General features: G+C 42.9%; 1 protein-coding gene and 1 long non-coding RNA gene across 3 annotated transcripts in view; one reads left to right on the forward strand and one right to left on the reverse strand.

Moving 5' to 3' along the window:
* Positions 1–26,998, forward strand: part of ZNF827 (zinc finger protein 827) — a 232,964-nt gene that overhangs the window by 152,842 nt on the left and 53,124 nt on the right. For both annotated transcript variants that reach the window (XM_068279307.1, XM_068279313.1), the window contains exons 6-8: positions 17,807–18,040; positions 23,698–23,752; positions 24,463–24,560. In XM_068279307.1, the coding sequence (XP_068135408.1) occupies positions 17,807–18,040; positions 23,698–23,752; positions 24,463–24,560 (387 nt within the window). The remainder of the gene's footprint in view (positions 1–17,806; positions 18,041–23,697; positions 23,753–24,462; positions 24,561–26,998) is intronic.
* LOC137570617 (uncharacterized) overlaps positions 785–26,998 on the reverse strand; it is a 51,556-nt gene continuing 25,342 nt past the window's right edge. Inside the window, exons 3-4 of the long non-coding RNA XR_011031115.1 lie at positions 8,788–8,963; positions 785–1,004 (exon numbers count right to left, since the gene is read on the reverse strand). This is a non-coding gene — a long non-coding RNA (uncharacterized lncRNA). The remainder of the gene's footprint in view (positions 1,005–8,787; positions 8,964–26,998) is intronic.

Raw genomic sequence — 26,998 nt, forward strand, 5'->3', positions numbered from 1 at the left:
CAGCTGGTATTACATACACAATTATATCTTGAGAGTATTTTCAGTATAGGTTTTCTTTAAAGCATGTATTGCTCCATGGAGAGGGGAGGGGAAACATACAAGAGGTACCATGCTGCTGAAATTTTCTTTCTGAGTGCAAATAGAGGTAGCAATATGACCAGATGTATCACTACAAGGGATGTCCACATCTGCACCCACTTAACATTTTGGGACAAAACTATCCAGAACAATCATTTTGGAGTAGTTAATCTGACATGTATGCAATAAATAACCTTATGAAGGGATGAACAACCAGTTAGGACCTCATTTTGCAAGGCTAGCTTTCATCCATGGTCAAGAGCTATTTTCATATCTTTTCAATGCCAACTCATCGTGACAAACAGAATGGCTATAGTATTGATTTTTACTCTTGCTAGCTGTGTATATTTTATGGCATGGTAATGGTTAGTTCAGGTACTGCGTGTTTGCATATTTTCGGTTATTCTGTTGCCTTGTTGTATTCAGAGGGATATTTTACATGGCCATGTGGAGTCTTTAGAGCAAAGTATACACAAACACAACAAATAACATGCCAAAGACCTGAATTCTATTACCATTTTACCTAGTTGCTTGATCTGAATCTCTTTTGGTTTTCTTGACATTATACTATTTTTACCATCATTTTATATCCTGTCATTACACCAGCAGATGTATGGGGTCTAAGTCATCTGACAGTTATTATTAAATCGACTGCCGTTTTGGGTTTCCACAGAAACAAAATAATTAGCTGCCAATTATCATATTTTCCAGTTTACTTTGTCCACAGCAGATTTATGACAAATCTCTAGCGAGCGATCATTTCTCGTTCATTGGTCACTGGGTGTTCATTTACGCCTATTTCTTCATCATCTGTAAACTTGTTAGTCTTTTTAAGAAGCTCTGAAGTCTGTAGAGCTGTCTTCCTTTTCTTGTGATTATCAGAAATGGGATTCCAGATAAAAGATCGCAGTGATGGCGAATGACACCTGAGGTTAACAGAGACAAATGACTTTGTGAAACAATGCCTACAGTATGGGGGGAGTGCTGCAGTGAAGTGTGAATATTTCCATTCTATACATCAGCTGGTCATTATATTAGCATTCATCACATTCAGTGGGAAGAGGCATAGCCTCTGTGAACTCCGCCATCACAATTCCTGAAGCTCATTCAGGCAGTGTCCTCTTCTTCTCCTTCTGTGCCACATCCTCATTTGTCTCACAGGTTTGTATTCTGCGCTCATTGTTTTATGCACACAGCTGCCTGATGTAGGCTCACTATAAAAATCAAGGGCTTGAACAATTTTTCTGGGTGCTCTGAACCTCTGGGACAGACTTAAAGGAAAATTCCATGTAGTGTCATTAGCCTGGGATTATATAGGAACACTTGTAATTTGTACCTATTTTTGTGCCAATATAGATGTCAAACAATGTCATTAATCACGTCATCAGTGATCCACCGCACTGTATCATTAACAAATGATGGCTACTATCTTTCCTTTGTAGTCGCTTGTCCTCCTCCCTCCCTCCACTCTACTTAGGAAAGAACAGGCTGCTCAGCAGATATCAGAGCAACTTGTCTGTACAGTGATCACTTTAAACTGTCACCCAAAACGATCAATAACAATGTTTTCTGTTGACATATATTGAGCGTGTGTGCAAGGCTCAATGCCTGCCATTTTAAGGAACAATAGTCTCTGCCTGGGAAAACTCAAACAGCGCCAGGAATGTATATATTAAGTGAATTTTCAATGCGGGGTGTAACTGAGGGTAGAAACCTGTCTGAAAATGAATAGCGTTGGCTAATATAACTTATGTGATTTAATTTATATGTTCCCCTAGACAATTTGGTAATGATGCAGAAATGTAGAGCTAGTAAAATGTACCAGATTAAGTGTTTTCGTTTATAAACGAAAAAAATGTGAAGGACACCTAGGGCTCGATTCACTATGCAGTGCTAAGCGTTACCGGTGCAGTGAAAAGCCCATTACTGCATGTAAAGTAGCTTTGCGCACACTAATAGTTGCGCAAAGCTACATCGCGCCGAAAACGTTGCGAGATGCAACAAAAATGGGGCATATGGTGCCCCTGAAACGTTGCACCAGTGCCCCCTAAAGGTTTAATTTTGAAGCTGCATACATTTTCATTCAAAATTGTCATTATCTTGGGGGGGGGGGGGGGGGCAGATGGGACACAGAGCCATGTTCTCTGCCTAATGACATGGCTCTGTGTCCCCCAACCGCCGATCTCTCCCACCCACTGCCGCACTATAGCCCCTTGAGTTTAGCAACAAGATTTGAGGTAAACAGAGGTGAGAGGAATTCCCTGTTTAAAACGCCCGCCAGGGGTGTTCCTGCAAGGTTTCTTAAGCTGCCATTGGGCAGCTCTCTCCCCCTGGCCACGCCTCCTGTCGCTCCCCGGCCTTCCTGCATGCTATGAGAGACAACAATCTCTCAGTGCAGCATCGTGACCCAGGGGTCACACAAGTGAAAGTGGGCCATTGCGGCCCACAGGAGCGGCGTTTTTTGCGGCTACCTGATCCGCTCAGCCCCACGGATCAGGTAGCCTACTTTATTTTTATTTTTATTTTTTTAGCCCACCTTGGGCTCTCTTTAACCCTTGGCTGTGGTAAGAGCATTAGACATTGATTATGGTAGGTACTAGGGATGATCAAAGAGATGCAAATCATTTCTCCTTGAAGTCAAATGTAATGTAAATTATATGCAGCTTGAAATTGGACCAATCGTGGGGGGTTTGTCATCTGGACCAATGATTAGCTGGTCTTTACCAGCTTTACTTGTGGGATGCAGAAGGTTAACAACCATGACCTGTGAAATATTATTTTCAAGTTTGTATGTGCAGGTAGTCCTCGACTTATGAACGCCCGACTTACAAACGACCCGCCGATACGAATGGAATGGATTCTGTGTTTCCATGGGAACAAGTCAAAAACATTTTTTTTTTAAATTGGACTTGTAGCTTTTGAGAAAATCAATTTGAAAGAATTCAAAGAAAAAATGGCTATGAACTTGTATAAGCAGGCACTTAGGGCAGAGGCAGTGGCGGCTCCAGGAAATTTTTTTAGGGGGTGCTATGCAGGTGCTGGACCAATTTCCGGGGTAGCTGACGACCTAATGGGTGTGGCTACAACCTGCGGTGCGTGAAAAAATGGGCGTGGTCATGACCGGATGAGGGCGGGGCTAACTGTAATTTAAAGTGAACCCAGGGTGAGAGTGATATGGAGGCTGCCATATTTATTTCCTTTTAAACAATTCTAGTTGCCTGGCAGCCCTGCTGATCTATTTGGCTGCAGTAGTGAACTTAATTACACCAGAAACAAGCATGCAGCTAATCTTGTTAGTTCTGACAATATTGTCAGAAACCCCTGACCTGCTGCATGCTTGTTCAGGGTCTATGGTTGAAAGAATTAGAGGCAGAGGACCAACACGGCAGCCAGGCAGCTGGTATTGCTTAAAAGGAGATAAATATGGCAGCCTCAATATTATTCTCACCTCGGGTTCCCTTTAAAAGTGCAACACAACGACAGTGAATGTGAGCAGATTTGAACAAAAAACACGTTCAATAACCCCAATATGCACAACCATTATCAGATATGACCCCAATATGCACAACCGTTATCAGATATGACCCCAATATGCACAATCGTTATCAGATATGCCCCCAAAATGCACAATTGTTATCAGATATGCCCCCAATATGCACAATCGTTATCAGATCTGACCCCAATATGCATAATCCTCAGCAGATCTGACCCCAATATGCACAATACTTAGCAGATTTGACCCCAATATGCACAATTCTCAGCAGATCTGACCCCAATATGCACAATGCTCAGCAGATCTGACCCCAATATGCACAATCCTCAGCAGATCTGACCCCAATATGCACAATCCTCAGCAGATCTGACCACAATATGCACAAGGCTCAGCAGTTCTGACCACAATCAGCAGCACCACCTAAAAAAAGAAAAGAAAAAACCCATTTACTCACCTACAGTCAGAAGACTTCCTGTCCCGACCTCCTTGTGGCGCTCAGCTCCCACGATCCTCTTCTTTCACGTGACTTCCTGCCTGCAGCCTGCATTACCCGGCGAGCAGAGCTACGGGAAAATGGCCGCCCGAAGCCCTGCACTGCAGACTCCAAGTCTGCAGGGCTTTGGGCGGCCATCTTACCGTAGCCCTGCTCTGCTGCTTCGGGCTGCCGCTGTGAACTGACTCGGCGTCTCTTAGACGCCTGAAGTAAGTTTCATGCCAGGGGGTGCTTGGACAATTCTAAGGGGTGCTTGAGCACCCCCTTACACTTCCTAGCGCTGCCCATGGGCTGAGGTGACAAAGAGGGGGACCCTGGTGGCACAGGGGGGGGGGGGCACAGAGGAGGTACAGGGGACAGAAATGGCACAATGTTCTGACTTAAGAACAGATTCAGGTTAAGAACAAACCTACAGGCCCTATCTCGTTCGTTAACCGGAGACTACCTGTACTTTCATTGAGTATACGACCAAATGTTTTACTGTAGTTGCTTTTCTTTTCTCTTGGAACCTGTCTATATATTTGAATTTCATTCCGCTCATTGGTCACAGGGTTGTAGATTAAAGAAGGTCTTGCTCTATATTTGGAAAATTGTATAAAGCATATCTACACTTCCTGTATATATGATCTGAACTGGATTTCAACTGAATGTAGTGTTTATATTTTATGATTGACAATAAAATTATTGAAACAGAAATTGGACCAATAAGAATAAGTTCCTGTCAATTTTTGTGGTCCAAGTTCAAGCTATATAAGATTTACCTGAAACTTTAATGCAAGGAGTAATTATTTGCATCACATTGATTATCCCTAGTATATTAGTGATATCTTGTGAGGAATCCTAATTGGCATGCATTATTCTGTATAGTCTGTAAAGTGCAGCAGAATATTTCAGTGCCATATAAATGCATAATAATACTAAAGTCCACCAAACAAATATTCAAAGCAGTGCTGCAAGGATTACTGCAAAAAGGTCAAAAACGATAATAAGAATGGCAGTTACATTAAATATATTCTTTAGTACTTTGAAAGAGATGCAAAGGACAGGCCTGTGTCATCTGTGTGCAGATATATTGATGGATAAGACTGTTCTATAATCTTGATGCCTTTTAACTGCACGTGTAATGCAGATATCTGAATTATAGCAGCTCTATGACAGCAGGTATGAGCACTCCACTTGTTAGAATCTGGTGGCCCGTGAAATCGGTGACGTTTCACCATAAAAATGATAAACTTTGCCTACAAGTCTGGGGGAACAATGAATAAACCAGAAAGGTCACCTCCACAGAAATGATCAACCTATTGTTAAAGGTGACTCATTAAATTACCATAGCGCTGTCTAGTTACAAGCACCTCTTTAAAGACATACACGTTACTACAAGTGACTTGTGCTGCCTTATAATTGTGAGCTACTGAACATGAAAGAATCGTCGGCCTCTATGAACTGATGCTGAACTTTCTATTTAAAGATGTTTAAAGCATATTCCTCTATCCGAGTGTCTGGCAGCGCTTCGACATTTCGCACAGACTAGAGCAGCGTTCACCTTTGAAACAAAGCATAAAGGCCTCATGTCTGTCGCTTCTTATTTTTTTCCTTCAGAGCTGCATTCTTCTCCTCCTCCTTCCTGGATTTAACCGACTGACATTCGTAGGGTTTGTTTTGGCGACAGCCATGTTTACACGGTTTGCCATGTGCTGATCAATCCCGCAACAAAGAGTTAATTCTAAAAAGGCAGTGAGTTTGAAAATGATCCTGAATATAAATTGCCAGCTGCTTTGCATAGAAGTAAGTTAGATAATTTCACTGATAAATACATACAATTTTCAGGAGGTTTGTAGAGTGGAATATATTCTGAGATAATGAGGTTATAGAGGGACGGATAGTTTCCCATACCCTGATGACATTCAGTCTAGTAATCCCATAAAAGTACACGGACACTTGTAAAACTGGCTGTGCATGATGGTAGGGCCTGAACAATCTGGCTGCCAAATAGAGATGTATATTTACTGCAGATGAACATGACTGGACAGAGCTGTCTGCTGCATTTGAGTGAACCTGTACTTACCGAAAAACAAAAAGTACATTAAATGAAAAATGATGTGATGTGTCATTTGATTGGGCATTTTGCCCACTTCACTACCTTTATAGCCATACTCCATCATTTTATAGAGTCCGAAGAGGAGGCTAATACATTGTAAGGCCCCGCTCACATTTAAAATCGCAAAATGCTAGAGATTACCGCTAACGTTTTGGGGGAGTGATTTTTTCCACAATTAATGCAGAAAAATCACTGGACAAAGTAGCGTTTTGGGAGCGATCGCAATTAGCGGTTCTATACATGCTAATCACGTTCGATCCAGAATCGCCGCCAAAATGCTGTGGGTAACTGGTTTGTGATTATCGCTATAGCAAAACACCCGTGATTGCGGCAGTGAGAACACTGCCATAGAGTATAATGGGACTAGCGGTTTGCGGTCAGCGGGAATCGTGCGATTCCTGCTTAGATGTGAACGAGCCCTAACAGCTAAAGCCAGATTTCTGGAAAGGTCACAAAGGCCTTGGCCTTGGGCAGCTGCTACACGGAGGGGTGGCTTGAAATGGAAAAGGGGTTGCTGCATATGGAAGATAAGGCTATACTGGAAAAAGGAGGTTGCAAATATGAAGCAACACATGGAAGAGGAGGAGCTGCTGAAAAACGAGCTGTGCAAGAATCAGGGGCTGCTATGCTATGGATGTTACATGTAGAAAAAGCGCCTCCTAGGGCTTTGCAGGAGGCCAGGTAACTTCAATGATATGGCAGCCCTCTTCCAGAAGACCTTTGAGCCCACACAACATCATTGCTGAACCTTCAGGAGGACTGTGAAGCATCTTAGTGGGTGGTGGACCTTACTTAGGTGAGAGGGAGGTGCAGAAGGGAAGCAGCTAAATCCTTTATGTAGATTGCCTTCATGAGTTACTGAACTCTGTCTGGATGCTACCATCTTGAATCCATTCTGGCAGGGATCTCATTTGATAGGCATTTAAATATAAGCATTTCTCCATAGACCATGTATGTTAATATGCGGGATTCCAACAGCAGCTCATAATTATTGGAAAAATGCCTATGGTATTCCCCCCCCCCCCCAAACAAAACAAAAAAAAAGCAAGTCACAATATTGGGTGTGCATGTGAATGTGTTACAGCATTGCTGGAAAACTCGCTGGAAAACTCGTTGAAATAGGGCAAGTACATGGCTATCATGCTCATCTTTTGGCACCTGATTGCAGTATACATTTGTGAACTGAATTGTCTGCCAAGAGAAAGATAATTCTGTCCAGTTTTACAATTCAGACACTTCCAATACTACTCAGCAAGCTGAGTGACATCCTCCTTGTCCATTTCAGCTTTGCAGATCATGTGGTGTTGTAGTGTGCTTGCTGGACAATGAATGAACATCATCCATTGCAAATCCGTGTACTGTGGCTTTCTTTCCCCCTTTGCCAAGCTGCCACTGAACTTTTCATTTAAGGTGATACATTGATTGTAGCCACCTAACTGCACGCGTTCCTGTCAAAGCACCCTGGGAGATGCATGTCACCAATCGGCACCATTTATTTTCCTATCTTTGGTGTCTTGGCTATGCGGCTGTGTTTTATGGTGTTCCTGCCTCCATCATTTTGCTATTTTTTTCTGTAACAAAATACCCTTTCTGATGCGTACGAGAGGAACCAGCGCGGGAGACTTGGGCGCAGGATACAGTCAGTATATGGCTGGTCCTGCTGTTGCACAAGTTCCCGGCCGTGTTAAATACTATTCCCCCTCCAGGCCACCATGGATGGTGGAGAATGAAATAATTTGGCTTTCAGCAATCGCTGGAAGCCAAATAATTGTGTTTTAAAAGTAACTTCAGCTCTTTCTTCTGACGGCGCCGAAGTTACTCCCTGTGCGCCCAAGTCTCCTGCGCTGGATTCATTGTGTTCGTTCCTGATGCCTAATAATCTCTTCCTTTTAAGATAGCCAGAACACCCTAACCTCTTGACTCTTGAGAAAGCCAATGCATAAATATTTAATGCAAATTACCTGCAGCTTGGAATTGAGCCAAAAAAAAATGAACTGTCTGCCAATTTTAGTTGGCCCAGTTCCATTCTGCATGCAGTTTGTATGGACTTTGGAAGTGCTTGCATCTCATTAACCATGTCTTCTTCTAACCCATAAATTAGCCTCCTCCACCCCCTTCTTCTTATCTTGCTTTCTAACCTTTGTGAATATTCACCTTTTGCCACCTTCACCACCAACATTGTATCATCCCACCGCAAACACATGGCACCAAAAGTAACCCACAGTGCCAGAAAACAACATTTCCCTATAACAGCTGAAGCATCAGCACAAAAAATGCGTGGTGCAGGGAATTTCTGAAACCTGGGTTCTCTAATGTGCAAACACTGGAAAGCTTAGCTAACATCTGCCACCTCTCACCCATAACTGTCCCATTATGGTGAATAAAAGTATCACTGGCAAGTAGTGTGGTACAACAGGAAGTAATCCAAGGTCCCTTCCTGTGGAAAGTAGGGCTTTGCCTCAGAGTACCTCAGCTCTCCTGGGGCAGTCTGGAAGAAAGCTAAAAGTATGTCTCTTGGTTACCGTCATCGTGGCAGGTTGCAGTTGCAGGTGTTGATTCTAATTACTGTAAGATATTTCCCCCTTTCAGACATGTTTCGGTTGGTTTTTGAGAAAGAAAGCTTACCTGCATATTGTCAATGGTGATGTGTTTGGCATTCCAGCTGTTGCCTAGCGTCATGTGAAATGTGGGTCAGTGAGGAGTCATCAGAGGCTTGTGAATCACAGTGTTGATGCAGCCTGGCCTTTTCTGATACTGCCTCATTTCTTGTCATCTGTTGCAAAGTGCTGATTACACTGTCACTTGTAACAAGAGAAGAAAATTACAACGTTTAAGGGTTATGAGGAAAGTGAAGCTGCCTGTTGTGCCTCTTTTGTTATCACAACATTTATTATTTTATTAATGAAAAGTATTTGCTTTGTGGATTGTATTTTTATATATTTAGTAAGGGGGAAATGTATAGTCATGAACGCTGTGCTGATTAAATTGGTATTTATGCAGATTGAGATATATATATAATTTTATTATCTACCATCAGTTTTAAGAAACGCCTGCGGCAGTGATTAGGAGGAAAAAAAACGAAACTAAATTTCAATAAGGCTAATTCAGGTGTACGTGCGTGTGTGTGTGTGTGTGAGTGTTTTGTTGGCAAAGCCAGAAGTCTGTCCAGTTCCCACACTGCCCAGCTAATGTAGGAAGTGGCTAAAGGGATGAGGACAAAACCAATTGTAAGAGTGAATATTGTAGCTTGGCCGGTGAGGGAACAGTAAGGGTAGAAACACACTAGGCAGAACCGCATATGCGTTTCCATATCACATAGTAGAAAACGAATATGCGATTCTGCCTAGTGTGTACCCACCCTATAGAATATTCTCTTACAAATGTGCGACCTATGCCTAACACTAGTAGAGGAGGAGGTTAGTATTAAGCACAGGAGAGAGAAGGTTAGTGTTGGGAAGAGGTGAGGGAAGGTTAGTGTTAAGGTGGTGTCTAACGGTCCAATTTCTAGCAAAAAATTGCTTGAGCTATCAGAAATTCTGATCGGATTGGTTGTAAATCATCTCCGTTGATGGACACAATGGATTATGAACAATTAAAAAAAAACAGTTGTACGATTGGATTTTCGTCTAACCAAAATTTGGGTTTTCTTGTTGGTTGTGATAGATAGGAAGCAAAGATCATTGATGGTGAGTTCGTTGATGGTGTAGTGAATGATTTCACTTCCGTTCAGAATTATCTGATTGCTCAATTCTTCTCTAGAAATTGGATCGTTAGTGGACACCTTTAGGCATCAGAGAGCCAAGATTAGTGTTAGGCACATGAGAGGGGTGGGTAGTGTTAGGCACATGAGAGGGTGGTTAGTGTTAGGCAGAGGAGAGGGAGTGGTTAGTGTTGGTCAGAGGAGAGGGAGTGGTTAGTGTTAGGGAGAGGAGAGGTTATTGTTAGGCAGCGATGGGGGGAGGTTAGTGTTGGGCAGAAGAGAGGTTAGTGTCAGGACGAAGAGAGCTTAGTGTTAGGCACAGGAGAGGAGAGGTTTGTGTTGGGCACAGAATAGGGGAAGGTTAGTGTTGGGCACAGGCGACGCAAAGGTTAGTGTTAGACATTGAAGAGGAGAGGTTAGTGTTAGGCATAGAAGAGAGGAGGTTAGTGTTAGGCACAGGTGAGGTTAGCATTGGGCAGAGGGTTGAGAGGTTAGTATTAGGCAGAGATGATGGGAGGTTAGTGCTTGGCAGAGTAAAGGTTAGTTTTACGCTCAGCAAAAATGGACATTAGTATTAGGTACAGGCCTGTAGGTTGCACGTTTGGAAGAAAAAGCTTTTTTGGTTCCCTCACCAGCCAAAATATACACACTTACATCCGATCTTGCGGGAACCGGAGGGCAACAGCGACTGGAATTGATCCCCAGTGCCCAAATAACCCACTTGGTGCACTATAGCTGCTAACTAACATTGCAGTCTATGAGACATTTTTGGTAACCAGCACCCACGTTACCTGATTGTTGGCTAATATTGATCTCAACACCACTGCTAGTAGTTTTTGCATGCATGATGCACTATAAAGCCGCACGCCTGGCACCTGCAGTGAGATAAAGCATGGGTATGTTGGATCAATGTTTGATCCATAAAAAGTCCACATATGCATCAACATGTCTATTTTTGGGAAGTGTTTTGTTAAATTTAGTGTTCACATCGAATCTAACATCTATTCTATTAAAAATTACTAATAGCACTTAGCCATCATTAATTAAAACTTTCCTACCTCTCAGTAGGAACTGTCGTGATAAGGTCTTTATTCAAAGGTTTATCACTCTCCCTGATGAATTTTAGATTTGATTTAATATACTCTGAAACCGGAACAAACCCACAGTAGCAAGAGTCATAGTGTGAGGTGACCACGGGCAAAGCTGGGAGCTCTGGCAGGGACATCGAACTGAAGGAGTCGACAAGATGTATAGGTTAGCAGGTGTCTCACTTGCTAGACTCCATTTGTAGCGGGGATATTATTGTAAGCAGAATTAAATTTCTGTAAGATACAATACATGATATGACTGAGAGAACTATATATCCAGCCGGCATTGTTTAAGAAGAAACTCTTGTGAAAGTATTGTCAGAAGCACGCATTAAATAACACAAAAATGTCCTAAATTTAGAGTTTGGACATCTCAGCATATCTTGGCCTCTGCAAAGGTCAAGAGAAATGGAATTGTCATCTTAATTGGAACAGAGGTCACCTTTCAAGTTATTTCAAGCACAGCTGACAAAGGAGGCAGCCTAGCTCTGCTAGGTACATTAGGGCTGACCCCAGCCACCCTGCTTAACATTTCTGCACCAGATTCACAACAAGAGCATTGCCTTTCCAGGCTCTCATCTATCTTGGATTCCAGGAGCATTGTATTTTTGGAGTTGGGAATTTTAATTTTAACTTCAGCTATGTTTTTGTCTTTCCGCTGTGTGGATGCTTCAGATTTGCAACAAATACACTTTATTAACCACCTCGGCGTTCTGATTCCCAAGGATTTCTGTGCAAAAAGCGGTATATTTAATTTTCAGCACCTTTTTTCCTGTAACTTACCAAAATGAGCCAAGCAAGAGTTTAGTATACATTCTGAGTATATTAAGTGTCAAAAACTAATTCTTGTCAAAAATAAAATAAAATTTATTAATGGCAAACTGAAATACCTTGCATTTTTCCTCAATGCAGAAATATAAAGAAAATGCAGAAATAAATAAATCAATGCAGAAATAAATAAATGAAGGCAGAAACAAAATTATACAGGGTACAAGTGTACTTTAGAACACTTCTTTAGTGTGGTAGATCTTGAAGCATGGTAATGCGCAAAGTGCCACGTCACAATCTGGACAATAAGTGCGGGTCTCCTTCCGCATCTTTTTGCCATCCTTGTCCTTATTGCAGCAAACAACGCACCTTCTTGTAGGGTTTGCTTTCTGTGGGGTCGGTGGCAAGTACTCCACAAAGTGTCTCCCTGAAAGCCGTGCCGGATTCACGACATATGATGCCCTGCGCCCCGGTCTAGATGTTGACTCTGGTGGGGGGTACTTCATGCAGATTGCTTCCGTCAGCTGCCAGACAAAGTCATGGTGGGGTACAGGCCTTACACAGCTTTTCTTGTATAGCACATAGCCATTCCACAAGCACTGCTCAAGTAAGTGGCGGAAATTTTTTTTATAATATTTCCGCTGCTGCTTGCGGACAGCCGGATAGAAAGTCATGGCTCCATCAGCCCTGTCCACACCCCCCATAGTGTTGTTGTAATCCAGTATGGCTTTGGGTTTATCCACCTCCTGTTTACTCCTGTTGGTGGTGCGGACAGTCTCGGCATTATGAATAGTGCTGAGGACACATACATCACGTTTGTCCTTCCACCTTAGAGCCATCATTTTGCCTTTCTGCCAGGCAACGACCTCCCCCTTTTTCAGCTTCCTGGCAGAAAAGGCCGGCGGCAGATTGCGACGGTTAGCCCTCAAGGTACCATAGGCATCGGTTTTATGCTGGACCAGGTAATCAAAAAGTTCAGGGGAGCTGTAGAAATTGTCTGTCGTCAGGCAGTACCCCTGATCCAGCAATGGCTCAATTAGGGTTAGGACAGAGGAGGTGGCACACCCAAACTGGCTGAACTGAGGGGCAAATTTGGTGCCTTTGCCCGTGTAAATTACAGAGTTCCAGATGTACCCGGACTTGGCCTCACATAACATAAACGACTTCACCCCAAAGCGTGCCCTTTTTGATGCAATAAATTGCACCCAGCTCAGTCTCCCCTTATATGCCATGAGGCTTTCGTCAACCGTGATGTCGCGATCTGGAACATACACAGCCTTGAAGTTCGCAACAATCATCTGGTATATGTCCCAAATTTTTTTCAGCTTGGGTGCGGGATGGGTGGCCTCATCAAACTCCTCGTTGTTTCCGAAGTGCAAATACTTCATGATGAGGGTATACCGTGGCTCGGACATAACAGATCCAAAGAAGGGCGTACTGAGGATCTTATTAGTGGTCCAGTACCACTTCTGCAGCGGCTTACCAACAACTCCCTGAAGGATGACGAGCCCCAGGAACACCCAGATGTCGTTGCTGGTCACAGGTTCCCACTTCCTGCTCCGCGAGAACCTGGGTAGAGAAGATTCCTGCTGATGTTGCGCTGCATAGCGATTCGTCTCCTCAACGATCTTGCTGATGACGTCATCAGTCAGGAAGAGCTCCAGAAAGGACAGCGGACTCTCGTCGCACGCGATCTTCTGCCCGGGTGCCCCTGTGAAGGGGAACCTGGGTGGCGGAGCTTGAGTGGGGCTCCCCAGCTCACACCAGGTGCGTGCGACCGTCACTGGCTCCTCGGCTTCCTCATCACTGGTCTCCGTCTCCGAAGACAGGTTACCGGGAACCTCGCTGTCTGTCGATTCCTCTAGGAGCTCGTCTTCGCTGTCGCTTGCCTCGAGGACATCCAGCAACTCCTCGTCACGCACACGCCTCCGGGAGGACGAGGCCATGACCCCAAGCAGGGTACGGGGTAACGGGCAGCGACAAAAAAAAAAAAACAGCAAAAGCAAACGCACAGGGATCACAGCGTCTTGAAAAAGACGGAAAGCAATACGCAATCTGACAGTAATATGAACGAAGCTAAGGCTGGAAAAAAGCAGTAATCGCACAGAAATCGCACAGAAATAACAGATGATAGCTGACAACAGACTAACACTGGACGCTGGGGACTCTGAAAGAGGGAGAGCCAGTAACTGTTCAGGGCTTTTATTGAGAGCTGACAGGTGTTTGTGCAAACAACTTTTGAATTATAGTAGCATGATTGGATTACATAGAGTTTGTTTCCCTATGTAATCTAATGATGCTGTCGCCGCGACGGACACTAGGGGGCGCAGGAGCCGGCGTCAGAGGAAGTGGCTGGGCTACGCCATCTTCCCTGACTGCCGGATCTCCGAAGAATTACGGAGAGAAGAGGGGAGCGGGGACCGGAGGATCGGGGGAGCCTGGGACCGGCGATCAGAGCCCAGCAGGAGGGAGAGGGAGCCCCGCAGCAGCCGCAGCAGCACAGAGAAGGCGGCGGAAATCACGTGCTGCACAGCGGTGAGTGGGGATAGCGCTGGACGAGCTGAGCTCGTCCGAAACACTAGCAGCAACTTTTTCTTGGACGAGCTCAGCTCGTCCAGAACGCTAGGGTGGTTAATTCACGTTTGTATAACACATGCCCCATGGCATTACCGTCACAGCCGATACCTTTATTAAAACAATATTAATAGGTGGTGTCATAACGCCGTTTTGTCATATAGGATAAACTGGAGACTTATCCACTTGATTAGATTAACATCAATTTGCTTAATTATTCATCCTTCAGACTTTTCTTCATTTTCAATGGTAAAACCTAGAATTACAACTTATTTATTGGGAACTTTCCTTGATTAATTTATGCGGCATATTTAAAGGTTACCCAACCTCTCCTATCTTAGCAGCTTTACTGTACCGGTGCCCATTAACAATGCAATCTTCCGAACGATCAACCATACGATCCATCAGGTGCGGTTAGTGGTACTAATCGACGACATGCAATCATTCCATCGATTGTTATGTCGATCCTAATTTCATAATGATTATTTTAGTCTGATTAGATTGCTTAGAATTTTCCTAGAAACAATGGTTTACAATGAACAGATTGTATGGATGATTGTTTGAGAAATTGGATCGTTATAGGTATATTTCTGGTTGGATTTAATGGACGAATGTCTTTTTAGGTGTATTTCTGGTTGGATTTGATGGACGAATGTCTTTTTAGGTATTTTTCTGGTTGGATTTGATGGACGAATGTCTTTTTAGGTATATTTCTGGTTGGATTTGATGGACGAATGTCTTTTTATAACCAACTATGTAACTATGTAAGGGTACCTCTACTCTTTGCCACTTCCTGGCTCCCTTCTTCTCCTTGCTCATCCCCTTTTTTGGTGTACATCACACATGTTAGCATGCTAGGCTGTGCGCACTTTTGCCCTCTGCCTGTGGCGGAAGGCAAGAAGCATGAGCACAACGGATGGGTCCGCCTCGACATTTTGGCTCAGCCATTCTTACACTTACACTCTCTGCAGCATTGGCACCTGCATTGAGAGGGATCAAGGGGGAGATGGAGCAAAATCTTATTAGGCGAGTTTAGTTTTCCCTAAATTTGTTGTGATTGGCCTATAAACATCCTGCTTACTTCTGTCGCGACGCACCGTGGGTACTTTGGCCTGTCTCATTGAGATGAATGGCCACTGCGATAAGCTGCGGCAGGGGAGAGTAGCACGACACGATGCGATGTGTGTGCGAGGGGCCTGAATGTTACAAACATCAGAATAACACTGCTACAAGTGGCATCATGGCAGAAGACCCCAACAGAAGTTGTGTTTTAGGAGACAGAATAATGCAGTTACTGGATATGTTGTGTTTACCAGGAGTGTCATTTTACAAAACACAGAATAATGCTCTGTCTTACAACTAGAGAGAATAACCTTGTGGAAAAACAGAACAATGCAATGTTTCCAAAGGTGAAATGCACCAAGGACATTTCCAGGATCATATATCAGGGACACGCATACCCAGAGGCTCCAGCAGGAACATACTGTATTGTATACCCACTGCCAGGGACATTATCAGATGTATTATTAGCAGTGACAGCTCCGGGTTCTAAATACAATGTGGGTACAGCAAGCTAGCCAGGGAAAAAATAATAATGAAATAATAACCAGGCAAGAGAAGCAAGACAGCAGTTTTACATGTGCAATCTGTTTTCTCATTGGTGAAAAGTACTCCTGTCCCATGGAAATATTTTATTTTTTTCATCATATTCCACCATGCATTTGTAGATAAAGGTTATGAACTATATTAAACACCATTTAGATTTTGTAGTCGCTATATTTTATAAATTGTATTACCAGTCACAGAAATGGGCCATGTTTTTGCTCCATACAAGTAGGCAGAATTCAAATCACTTACTATAGTTATTGGAAATTGTTTTCGTTATGTCCAAAATTCTGGTGATTTCACAGGTTGCAATATATGAAAATGTTATGGTGTGTATACACAGTGCGTGTGTGTGTGTATGTGTGTGTGTGTGTGTGTGTGTGTGTGTGTATATATATATATATATATATATATATATATATATATATATATATATATATATATATATATATATATAGTCTGATGGGGAACAAAACCCAAGCATGGAGAACTGGAGCAAATCTGGTGCAGTACGGACGTGGAACAGTTGCCCAGCGACCGAATCCAGATTTAATTGCCCTGCTTTTCATAAATCTGCCCATTGTGTTTAAAGGTGCTTATTACTGATACAATCTCGTGGCCATCCACGATAATCGATCAGAAACAAGATGTTGTGCCCATTAACGGCCAAAGTCCTTATAACCAATTTGATTAGATCGATGTGATTGGCTGCAGAATTGTACCTTAATGGGCACCTTAACAGGTTAAAGATTAGATTCTGTAATCTCATCAATGATAACAGAAATTAATAAAAAAATAGAACATTCCCAGTCAATATGTGATCAAAATATCAACAGGGCACTGATGGAGAATGGCTGTGCTGTGTATAAGTGATGTTGGCTGAAGCGTTGTGGGGATTGTGTATAGCTTTGCATTGAGTAGCAGGATCAAGGTGCCACTCCAGGTAGATATTGTTTACGTGACCTACCAGAAATTGACCAGTGTATGCCGGATTGTATTTCTATAGGGTCATATTTTGGATGATTGTCCCATGTATGGCTACCAGAAAGATAACTATTCTAGACTAGAGAGTGTGTTTAATCAGCCCCCATTAGATGATCAATATTGTCACTGATTGTTTACAAACAATTCTGTTATGTAGCAGTCTGTGTATTATGTACACTGTGTTCATCAGCTTCATTATCTATGCATGTTTTGTTAGATATTTAAATGTATGGCTTGTAATTTAGGTCTTTCTGCCATCCATCCTGTTCCTGTCAATTTCCTTGCCAATTACCTGGAATAGACAGAAACAGGAAGTGATATGCAGAGAGCATTGATCAGACCTGACTAAAGATCACAGATATGTCCGTACACGGGAAGAAGTGGGAGGTTTGCAGTGAAGAGGTACTGGGAAGCTGTCAAAGTCCAAAGATGCAGGTCATGGAGGGGGAAGGAGAGATGACTAGGTGGTGCTTGATGGAGCCATGGGCAGGATGAGAAGGGAACAAAAGGGTCAGGGCATCACTGTCACTAATGGACGTTTATGCAGTGTTGGAGGACATCTGTATGCATGCTATATTCTCAGCTGAGACCTTCTTTAATGGCCACCTTGGGTGGTCATCCAGCTTAATGCATTATTACTGCACTACTGATCAGGGAAGAATTTGGAACTGATTTAATACCAGTACAACTTCCCTGTTTCCAGTGAAACATATCAAATAATGCTATTTCACAGCAAGGACCACAAAATGTGTCATGTGTACTGACCCGTTATTTAGACCTGATCAGGTGTGCTTATTTCTTCTCGCTCCACTCTGATCCCCCTACATGGGACACAATGACTGGTAAATCTGAACGGTTTTGTTTTTTTGTCTGGCTTTACTGAAGCACAGCTTCTAATTGATTTCCTTTCTCTCACCCTGTGTAGCTGAAAGCTGTAAGGATGCACAGACTGTGAAGATTAAAGAAGAACCCATGGAGGTTGACATTCCTGACTCCTCCGTCTCCCCCAGACAAAACATTGGTTACAGCACTTTATTAAGGCAAGAAAAAACTGAACACTTGCAGAAGATGCCAGAGTGCAGAGTTATTCCCGAGGGGAACCTGTTCAGCCAAGACATCTCTGTGAAGATGGCTTCAGAACTTCTCTTCAAATTGTCAGGTAATACGCCAATTTATAGTGCAGCCTTTTTAATGTCAAACGCTGAAGAGCTGGACATATAATCTTCCCGGTGACATCTGGCACCAGGCCAGACCAGAATTTACCTCTGCTGCGCACAGTGGGTTCTGCAGAGTTATCAGCGTCACTTGCCCCCTCTGGCTGTGAGAGTTAATAAAATTCTCTACATTCAACATTTTGCTAAGGTTAACATTAAAGCATTTTTCACTTAGGGCACAATTTATGTGTGGTAATAGAGAGGTGGACGTCCAGCTGACAATCTAGTTAGATTTGACGCAAATGAACTTTGGAGTGCAATTCCTTATCAATCCACATTCCGTATATGTGTACTCAAATATTACAGTATAAAATCGAGAGCTCACCCCCAGCACCAGATCATTCACTTTAGCACAAAATAAATAGTTGTATGTACATAAAGTAGGATGCTGCCAGACCCTGTTATGTCTGAAGCAGTCCTGTGCTCATACCCATAGTTGTACAGTGTCCAAAGTGGGGGTAGTATGCCAAGCAAAAGCATAGCTTCATAGTGCTATACCAGTTGCAAACCACAAAGGGCATTATTTGGAAGCGACCTGTAACCGTGGGCGTGTTATTCAGCCAGCTTGTTCTCATTCTCTATAACCTAATCAGGACATCACAGTTTGAATCAGGAAAATTGGTTGTCAGAGCCGGTATGGAAGAAAGTGTGCCACCATAGGTGGCAATGATAAAATCCACAATTAGGAGCAGTAAAGGCAAATTTAAGTGCCTGAAGGCACGATTAGCAACAATGGTGGGTACCTGAGGCTGCCATAAACGGCAATGATGGGAAATGTAGGCGCACGGGCATGCAAACTGCAGCAATAATAAAAGTCATGATTAGGGTGTTGCAGGGGAATTTGGTCATCGGGGCTACCATTTATGCGGTTATAAATAGAAGGCGCTAAGCTAATCTCTTTGCAGAAGGGGGAGTTAACGGTTAGGCACCATCGTTAAGGGTTAGGCACCACCAAAGGGGCGGCTAAGAGTTAGGCAACATTGGGGGGGGGGGGGGGGTTGGTGGTTAGGCACCACTGGGGACCAGGCTACGGGCTAGGCATCGGTAAAGGGAGGCTTTATGTGAGAGTAGAGTTAGGTTAAGTGATAATAAAATATCTGTAAAGATTAACATATCTTACTATGGGAAAAAAGTAGTTGAACATTGGTAATTTTACCGATATTCTACAAGCGGCATTCTCTGATGCACTTTTTTTGCAGATGCCCTTATTACATGTACACCCACAATTTATTAGCTATTAGCTTGCTTCACCTTGTGCATCGACCCTTTAGACTGTATGCTCTAGAGACTGGGTCAGACATGGCCCAGTATTGCTGTTTATTGTTATGCGCTTCTGCTGTGTACATTCCACCAGGTATGCTGTCCCTCCAGTCCTTGGGCATTCACGATCTCGCCCTGTCCTGGCTTTCATCCTACCTCTCCAACCGCTCCTTCACGACCGCCTTCAATGAGTCCTCTTCCACCCCCAACCACCTCTCGGTGGGAGTCCCCCAAGGTTCGGTCCTTGGCCCCCTACTGTTCACCCTATACACATCCTCCATTGGCAAGGTTATCTCCTCCATGGGTTTTAACTATCATCTGTATGCAGATGACACCCAGATCTACCTCCACACCCCTGACATATCCACCACTACCATGGACAAGGTCTCCTCCTGCCTATCAGCCATCTCCTCCTGGATGTCCACTAGGTTCCTGAAACTAAATCTAGACAAAACGGAATTTATGATCTTCCCACCCCGGCCATCCACGAACCTCCCAGATGTGCATGTCACTGTTAACCACACTACCATTCGCCCTACCTCTCAAGCCCGCTGTCTGGGTGTCACCCTGGACTCCGCACTCTCCTTCACTTCCCACATCCAAAACCTCACAAAGTCCTGCAACTTCCACCTTCGTAACATCTGTAAGATTCGACCTTTCCTGACCTCTGCCACCACCAAACTCCTCATCCATGCCCTCATAATTTCCCGCCTTGACTACTGCAATGCCCTGCTGTCTGGTCTCCCTATGACCCGAACAGCCCCACTGCAGTCCATCATGAATGCGGTAGCCAGAATTATCCACTGCTCCCATCGCTCCACCATGGCGGATCCCCTCCTTGAATCCCTCCACTGGCTTCCTATCCAGTCCAGAATCAGATTCAAGATATTGTGTCTGACCTACAAATCTGTCCACAAAACCTGTCCAACCTACATTTCCGATCTTACTCAGAGGTACACACCTAGCCGCTCACTCCGCTCTTCCAATGAACTTCGCCTAACCGCCCCCCGAATCACCCAGTCCCATGCACGCCTCCAGGACTTCTCAAGAGCTGCTCCAACACTATGGAACTCCCTACCTCCACCCATTAGGGCAGCCCCCTCCTTCAACATCTTCAAGAAAGCCCTCAAAACTCACCTTTTCACTCTGGCCTACCACCCCTCACAAGTGCTCTAAACCTACAGCTGAACTCTGGTCCCATACCATTCGTGTCCTTACCTCTCCCTCTAGATTGTAAGCCTTTGGGCAGGGTCCTCCTCCTTTTGTATCCTACCTGATCTTGCACCTCCATTACTGTGCACCCATGCTATGCATCTGAGTGAACCTAACCTGCCTAATCTCCATGCTCCATCCAGTGACTGACTAAGCATTACCTGGTACTCATACTATGGTGTGTGATCTGGTTTTCTTGTATTCCTGTATTGTCATATTGCTGTATGTCACCCCTAAATATTGTCTGTAACCTAAATTAATGTTCAGCGCTGCGTAATATGTTGGCGCTTTATAAATACAATAAATAATAATAATAATAATAATAATGCTGTGTGACAACGCACTATTGTATTACTATTGTAACTACTGTCTGATCTGCTGATGCTACGTAAATCGCTGAGGATATTAAAAAAAATTAAGCTAATGGCAGAGTGGATTTTTAGACAAAAATGTCTCTGCTTACAGTTACACTTCAAACAGCTGTAGGATACTAAGTATACTAAACACAGAAGCAAAGCACATGCTACATTCAGGGCATTAGTTTAAAGGGGCACTATGGCGAAAAATTGTAACATTTAAAATATGTGCATAAATATTACAGAGTAAAATGAGCCATAAATTACTTTTCTCCTATCTTGCTGTCACTTACAGTAGGTAATAGAAATCTGACAGAAGCGACAGGTTTTCGACTAGTCCATCTCTTCATAGAGGATTCTAAGGGATTTATTTATTTTCTATCCAGTGATTGCCAGTTGCTCCGTCCAACTGCCAAAAAACTGTGTAGCGAGCAGGGAAGCTGACCAGCATCATTGTTTAAATCCTTTTTAGGGAATATCTTTATAAACAATAAAAGCCTTGCTGAGAATTCCCTATGAAGAGATGGACTAGTCCAAAACTTGTCACTTCTGTCAAATTTCTACTACCTACTGTAAGTGACAGCAACATAGGAGAAAAGTAATTTATGGCTCATTTTCCTCTGGAAAAAAAGCACTTCTTATTTGTCTGTTTGGATATATTTTAAATTTTACAGTTTTTTGCCCTTGTGCCCCTTTAAGCTCCTGCAATCCCAGTGTAGTAATTCTGGATGCAGCAGATTAATAGGTTTACCCTTCTGTAAACCTAATACTTCTGTAAACCTATGTTTTGAATTAAGCCTACCACTAGCTATCCCAACCATTGACCCTACCAGCACATTACCTTACTTTGTTTTGGCGAGATATTGACAAAAAATAAATAAATAACAGGCCTAACATTTACACTGGCCTGGACAAGATTTTACATATAAGGCCATCATCTTTCATTTCTAACTCAGAAAATAAAGATGGCAGAAAAATAAGTAAGTGGAAGTGATCTATAAGGGCTATTTCCACTGAGAAACGTGATTACGGTACTCACATTTTCCATTACAGCATTTGCGCCACAAACTGACGGGTGCACAGCTGAGATTTTGGTGTGTTTGTGTTTGCGATGGGAGAAGAAAAACAGGCGGTCTTTTTTCAGTACAAGGACCTATCACATCCACACAGAAAGTTTGCTCTTTTGATTTAAAATGTATCTAATTTACCTTTTTCTTATTGTATAATCAATAATGTCCACCTGAGGTGTAGTACTACTGAAGCTCTTCCCCACACCCTACTTATACTAATCTGCCATTACATAGGGAACATGCTCAGAGTACCTCTAAGCTGTTGGACACATGAATGTTGGGACTCAGCCTCACAAGATCAGTTCCTTCTTCATGTTGCTCCACCCTCAACGCTGGTTAAGAGGCAGCGTCTGGAGTGGTGATGTAACCACCTCCTTTACAACCAGCTACGGGTGCTTGCAGCATTTGATACTATCTGTAGGCAGGTCAGTAAGGGCCTATTTCCACTACACCCAGATTGGATGCAGAGAAACTGACTCCAATGAAAGCTTATGGGCCCGTTTCCACTAAACGCAATTTTTCTGATGCAGATTTTCCCATAGGCATTCATTGGAGTCAATTTTTCTGCATCCATTCTGCATCCAATCTACGTGTAGTAGAAATAGGCCCTAATGGGGGAAGAGTAAGTAATGTTCAGTAAATGGCAGAGGGCAAGTATTTATTTGTTGCTGTGTCGAGAGTTTTAATCTTTAAAACAATTTGATCTGCTCCTGGAAAGAGCTGTAAAATGCAGAGTGTGCTGACAAATTGAACTTGCCTCTTTGGCTGCCACATCCCTCCTCCATTTCTCTGGTAAGAGTATCCTGTCTCCATGGCACCCCATCTGAGCAGCATCATTTTTTCACATGACCCATCAGCAGGGAAACGTGACAAGGGGTTGGAACAAAGGGGGCTTGAATAGGTTAATCACCTGGAAGTGGGAGCATGGCAGAAGGACAAGTGAGTGACTTGCTTCACTTTCCACTGCTGCTTACTTTGTATGGAAAGGGAGGGCCTCACATAGCTATTTAACATCACTGTCCAGGGGGCCTCCAGTGCTACCCAATACTACTCTCTGGGGAGCTTTGGGAACCCACCTAATAATATATTCTGTGGGGCCTCACATGGCTACCTAATACTACTATCTGGAAGCCTCATGTGGAGGGATACCTAATACTAATATCTAGGGGAGAACAAAGACTTGCCTAACACTTTCTGAGGGGAGAACACATGGCTACCCAATACTACTATCTGGATTGCGCTACCGAATACTGCTATTAGGAGGGGTTTCACATGGCTACCGAATACGGCTATTAGGAGGGGTCTGACATGGCTACCGAATACGGCTATTAGGAGGGGTCTCACATGGCTACCGAATACGGTTATTAGGAGGGGTCTCACATGGCTACCAAATACTGATATCTTGGTTAGCCAGATCCTTGAAATGTGAAAATACTTTACAGGTTTGTAATATTATTTTGTGGTGTTGTGAATTATTGTATCATTTTATGTGAGGGTTGTAATGGGCGGAGCTGGAAATAACTAAGTCACCAGGAGACGGGAAGTAGAGGTGGGGGATACAAAATCCATAGTGGGGCCCAGAGGACTGTAGCTACATTTGTGGTCACACAGGCAGGATTGTTGTAGAACGATACAGAAATAAAGAAAATATATTTTAGTAAATGCTATGTTTTTCCTTTGGTTTCACTTCATTTTTCTTTACAGAGAAAGTCAGCAAAGAACACAATCATAACAAGTCAAATATCATCAGAACAACCAGGTAATTATATTTATTTTCTATAAAAATGAACACTAAATGGTTTAACCATCAGGAGTGCATTAAATCTGACCTGGGGTGTAATTGAAAGTGAATGAAGACTGCTGACAGGCACTAGTTTTGGAGCACTTTTAAAAATTCCCACCCACCTTTATCCTGAGTAATTTAGTAAAGTGGAACTAAAATTACAGTTTGTGTCGACTTTGTTTATGGCTTACTGTAGGGCCTTTGAGTACTGGGGTGATGCACAAAAACAAGGTGAGTTAGAAAGCAGCTGAGAAAATAGAAGCATTGGTAACATGCCCCAAGCAATCCTGGGTAGGGATCCCGCTCTTAAATATCTTTCCTCTGATTCCAATGCCGAAAGTGTGCATTAGACCAGATAACTCCATACTGTATATGTATATACAAGTGTCACAGACACACATTACTGTGACCTGGCCATGGCAACATAATATGACTGTGCCTTATCTGCAGCCCTCTGACAAAGAAGCCAGAATGACAGCTGCATATGATAAGGAAACTATCAAAGGACCCATAAATTATTAATATTATGTGTGAAAGTACTGTTTGCGATATGGCTGATAGATCAGGGGTTTAAAAAATTATAGTATGCTGAACTGAAATTACTTGCTATAGTCAGGTTGCCTGTAGGTAAACAGATTGGGTACGATATAGTTCATGTAGTAATTGCATTTGTTTCTTTTTTTCAGCCCATTTTTCTCAGAAGAAAAGTTTAGACAATCACCTTTCACCTCAAAAGATCTCCCCAAAAATGACAGCCCTCTTCAAGCAAGACCATCATTGCCAGGTAGAGTAGCATGGCAAACTCAGTCCAGCCATTCCAACACTGCTCTCTTAGGTTGTATGAGTTCATTATTTTACTGTTGGGACCAATTTAAAAAACCTGGCAAGAAAGAGAAGATTTCTATGTGATTTAACATTATGAATTAATTTGTTATGGAGAACTCTGATTTCTGAGTGTAAGAACGTATCATTGGTAATGAAGATGAAATACACAAGGGCTTGGCATTAGCTTTAGCGGTTTAAAGGAAAATGAGTTGTTGTTACTGCTGCTGATTTATAGAACACCATCATCTTGGGCAGCACTGTACAGCATGAGTGGCAATGACAACATCTGCATAATAATTAGATATGTATTACACAGTAAAGCAGATCCCTGACCAAAGAAGCTATTAATCTTAACATGAATTTTCACCATACACTCCCTATTTAAAATGACTTCTAATTGGGCCTTAGCCAATGTTTCAGCATGCTTGCATTATTGATACTGGCCCTTTTATTAAAAACACGAGCCACACTGTGTTTATGAAATTTGTACATTTAACTGCTCTTATGCTGGTACCCAACGCACTGTGTCCTCAGTGTGGTATGAGTAGGTATTGCCATGTTTACCTCTTTCCAGATCAGCAAGCCTTGCACTTGGTTTACAACACAAACGCTCATGGGAGCCTCATCTGTCATTTAAACTAAATAAATCACATGAACAGAAGTACATATCAGTTTCTGCACTTACTATGCTCTGAGCATGGAGGGAGGTGGGGGGCACTAGGGGCACAATAGGCAAGATGCCAAGCAAACCTAAGTATATCAGATACCAGAATCACAACAGGTACTGTAGTTACACATTTCACAGCAGTACTGGAATACTCTGGGCGCGAGAGAGCCCTGCCTTTTTAAACGTTACTATGTATTGTAGATGCATGGTGGTGTTGCTATGCGGGTATTAAAATTGTAAGTAAGATAACATAAGGATATTCCATTATTTATCAGTTCTACATTATAAGTACCGTATTCTAAACAATGCTAAAGAAAAATACGGTATTTTTAACTGGACACCTTATTTTCTGTTCTGGAAGATTAAAATTGCCTTATAACTTGCTCTATACAGTTGTTTACGGTAACCGATAACTAGAACTACAAATTGCTAACTTCTGAGAAGGAAGAGGCCAAGTGAAGAGCGGAATCCTTGTTTCTCCCAAAAGCCATTGACAGATGGGGATCTGCCAGATTGGGAAAATATAAATTCTGAGCATTGTATTGATGGGCAAGAATTTCTTATGTTGTTTTTACCTTTATGATAGGGGTAGTGGAATATTTAAGTTCTGCGGACCTTTACAGCATCATTAGTAGAGATAGATTAATCTGTCTAAGCAGCATATTTATAAACTAGTAAAAAGGCCCGCCTGTTAAACGGGCAGTAGGCCATGGTCGCCTAACCCCAGCAACGCATATTGATGCGTCCTGCTCACCTGTCTCCCACAACTCTACGAAGTATATGCACACGGAGATGTTGCTTGTTTGGCAGTTGAAAAAAGCTGTTATTTCCCTCAATGCAATGAGGTTCACAGACCGCAAACTGTCAGGTCTGGAAGCACACACACACACACACACCCACACACGCACACGCACACACACCCACACACGCACACACAGGATGCAGAGACACAGGGGTTTTATTATATAGCAAGGAGAGGGCCAGCGCATACCACAAAGGCTGCATCTGAAATGACCAACAGCTCACATGTGCAGCACCTATAATAAGCTATCTGCACACTTCGCATTCAATTCAGATGCAAATCATATGCAGAACATAATATTATATAGGATGACTTGCCAATCGGCTAACAGTTCAGCAATTGTTGCTTCACCACTTTTTATAATCTGTTTGCCCTATATAGATGATTTATATAGGGCCAACCTGGTTTTATACGGAGGGAGACGGCACATAAATCGCCTACTGTAATTACCCTAAAGTTCTTAGAAATTCCATTCCAGTATCTGACCGGCAGCTGCTATGGTTACTTGGCAGGTGGCAGTTAGAAGCCTTCTGACTTGCAGTATGGCCGTGGACCACTATACAGAGACTGCAGACGTAGCAGACCAGTGTTTGACTCAAAGACTACTGTCCTTCATTATAGCCTATACTGTTCTCTACTTCTAAGGTGCCAAATGTTACATGCAAATAATAGGCAGTCAAGATGTCCAACTATTATAAATGTGTTTTTATAAAGTGCAGATCATGAATCAGAATCTGCATTAATGCGTAAAATGGTGATCCTTTTTTATAGTGGCAAATCATTTGAAGTGATCAGAAGGCTTATAAGTATGGAGATCTTGAAAGACTGAAGAGCTCTTTGGTGCATGTTTGAAATGTGCCCCCTCCCAAAAAAAGTTATTTTTTTTGGAATCATATGTGACTTCCTCTGATATGAAATATTTCAGTAG

The sequence above is a fragment of the Hyperolius riggenbachi genome, chromosome 1 (assembly GCF_040937935.1).
Source record: "Hyperolius riggenbachi isolate aHypRig1 chromosome 1, aHypRig1.pri, whole genome shotgun sequence".
NCBI classification, from domain to species: Eukaryota; Metazoa; Chordata; class Amphibia; order Anura; family Hyperoliidae; genus Hyperolius; species Hyperolius riggenbachi.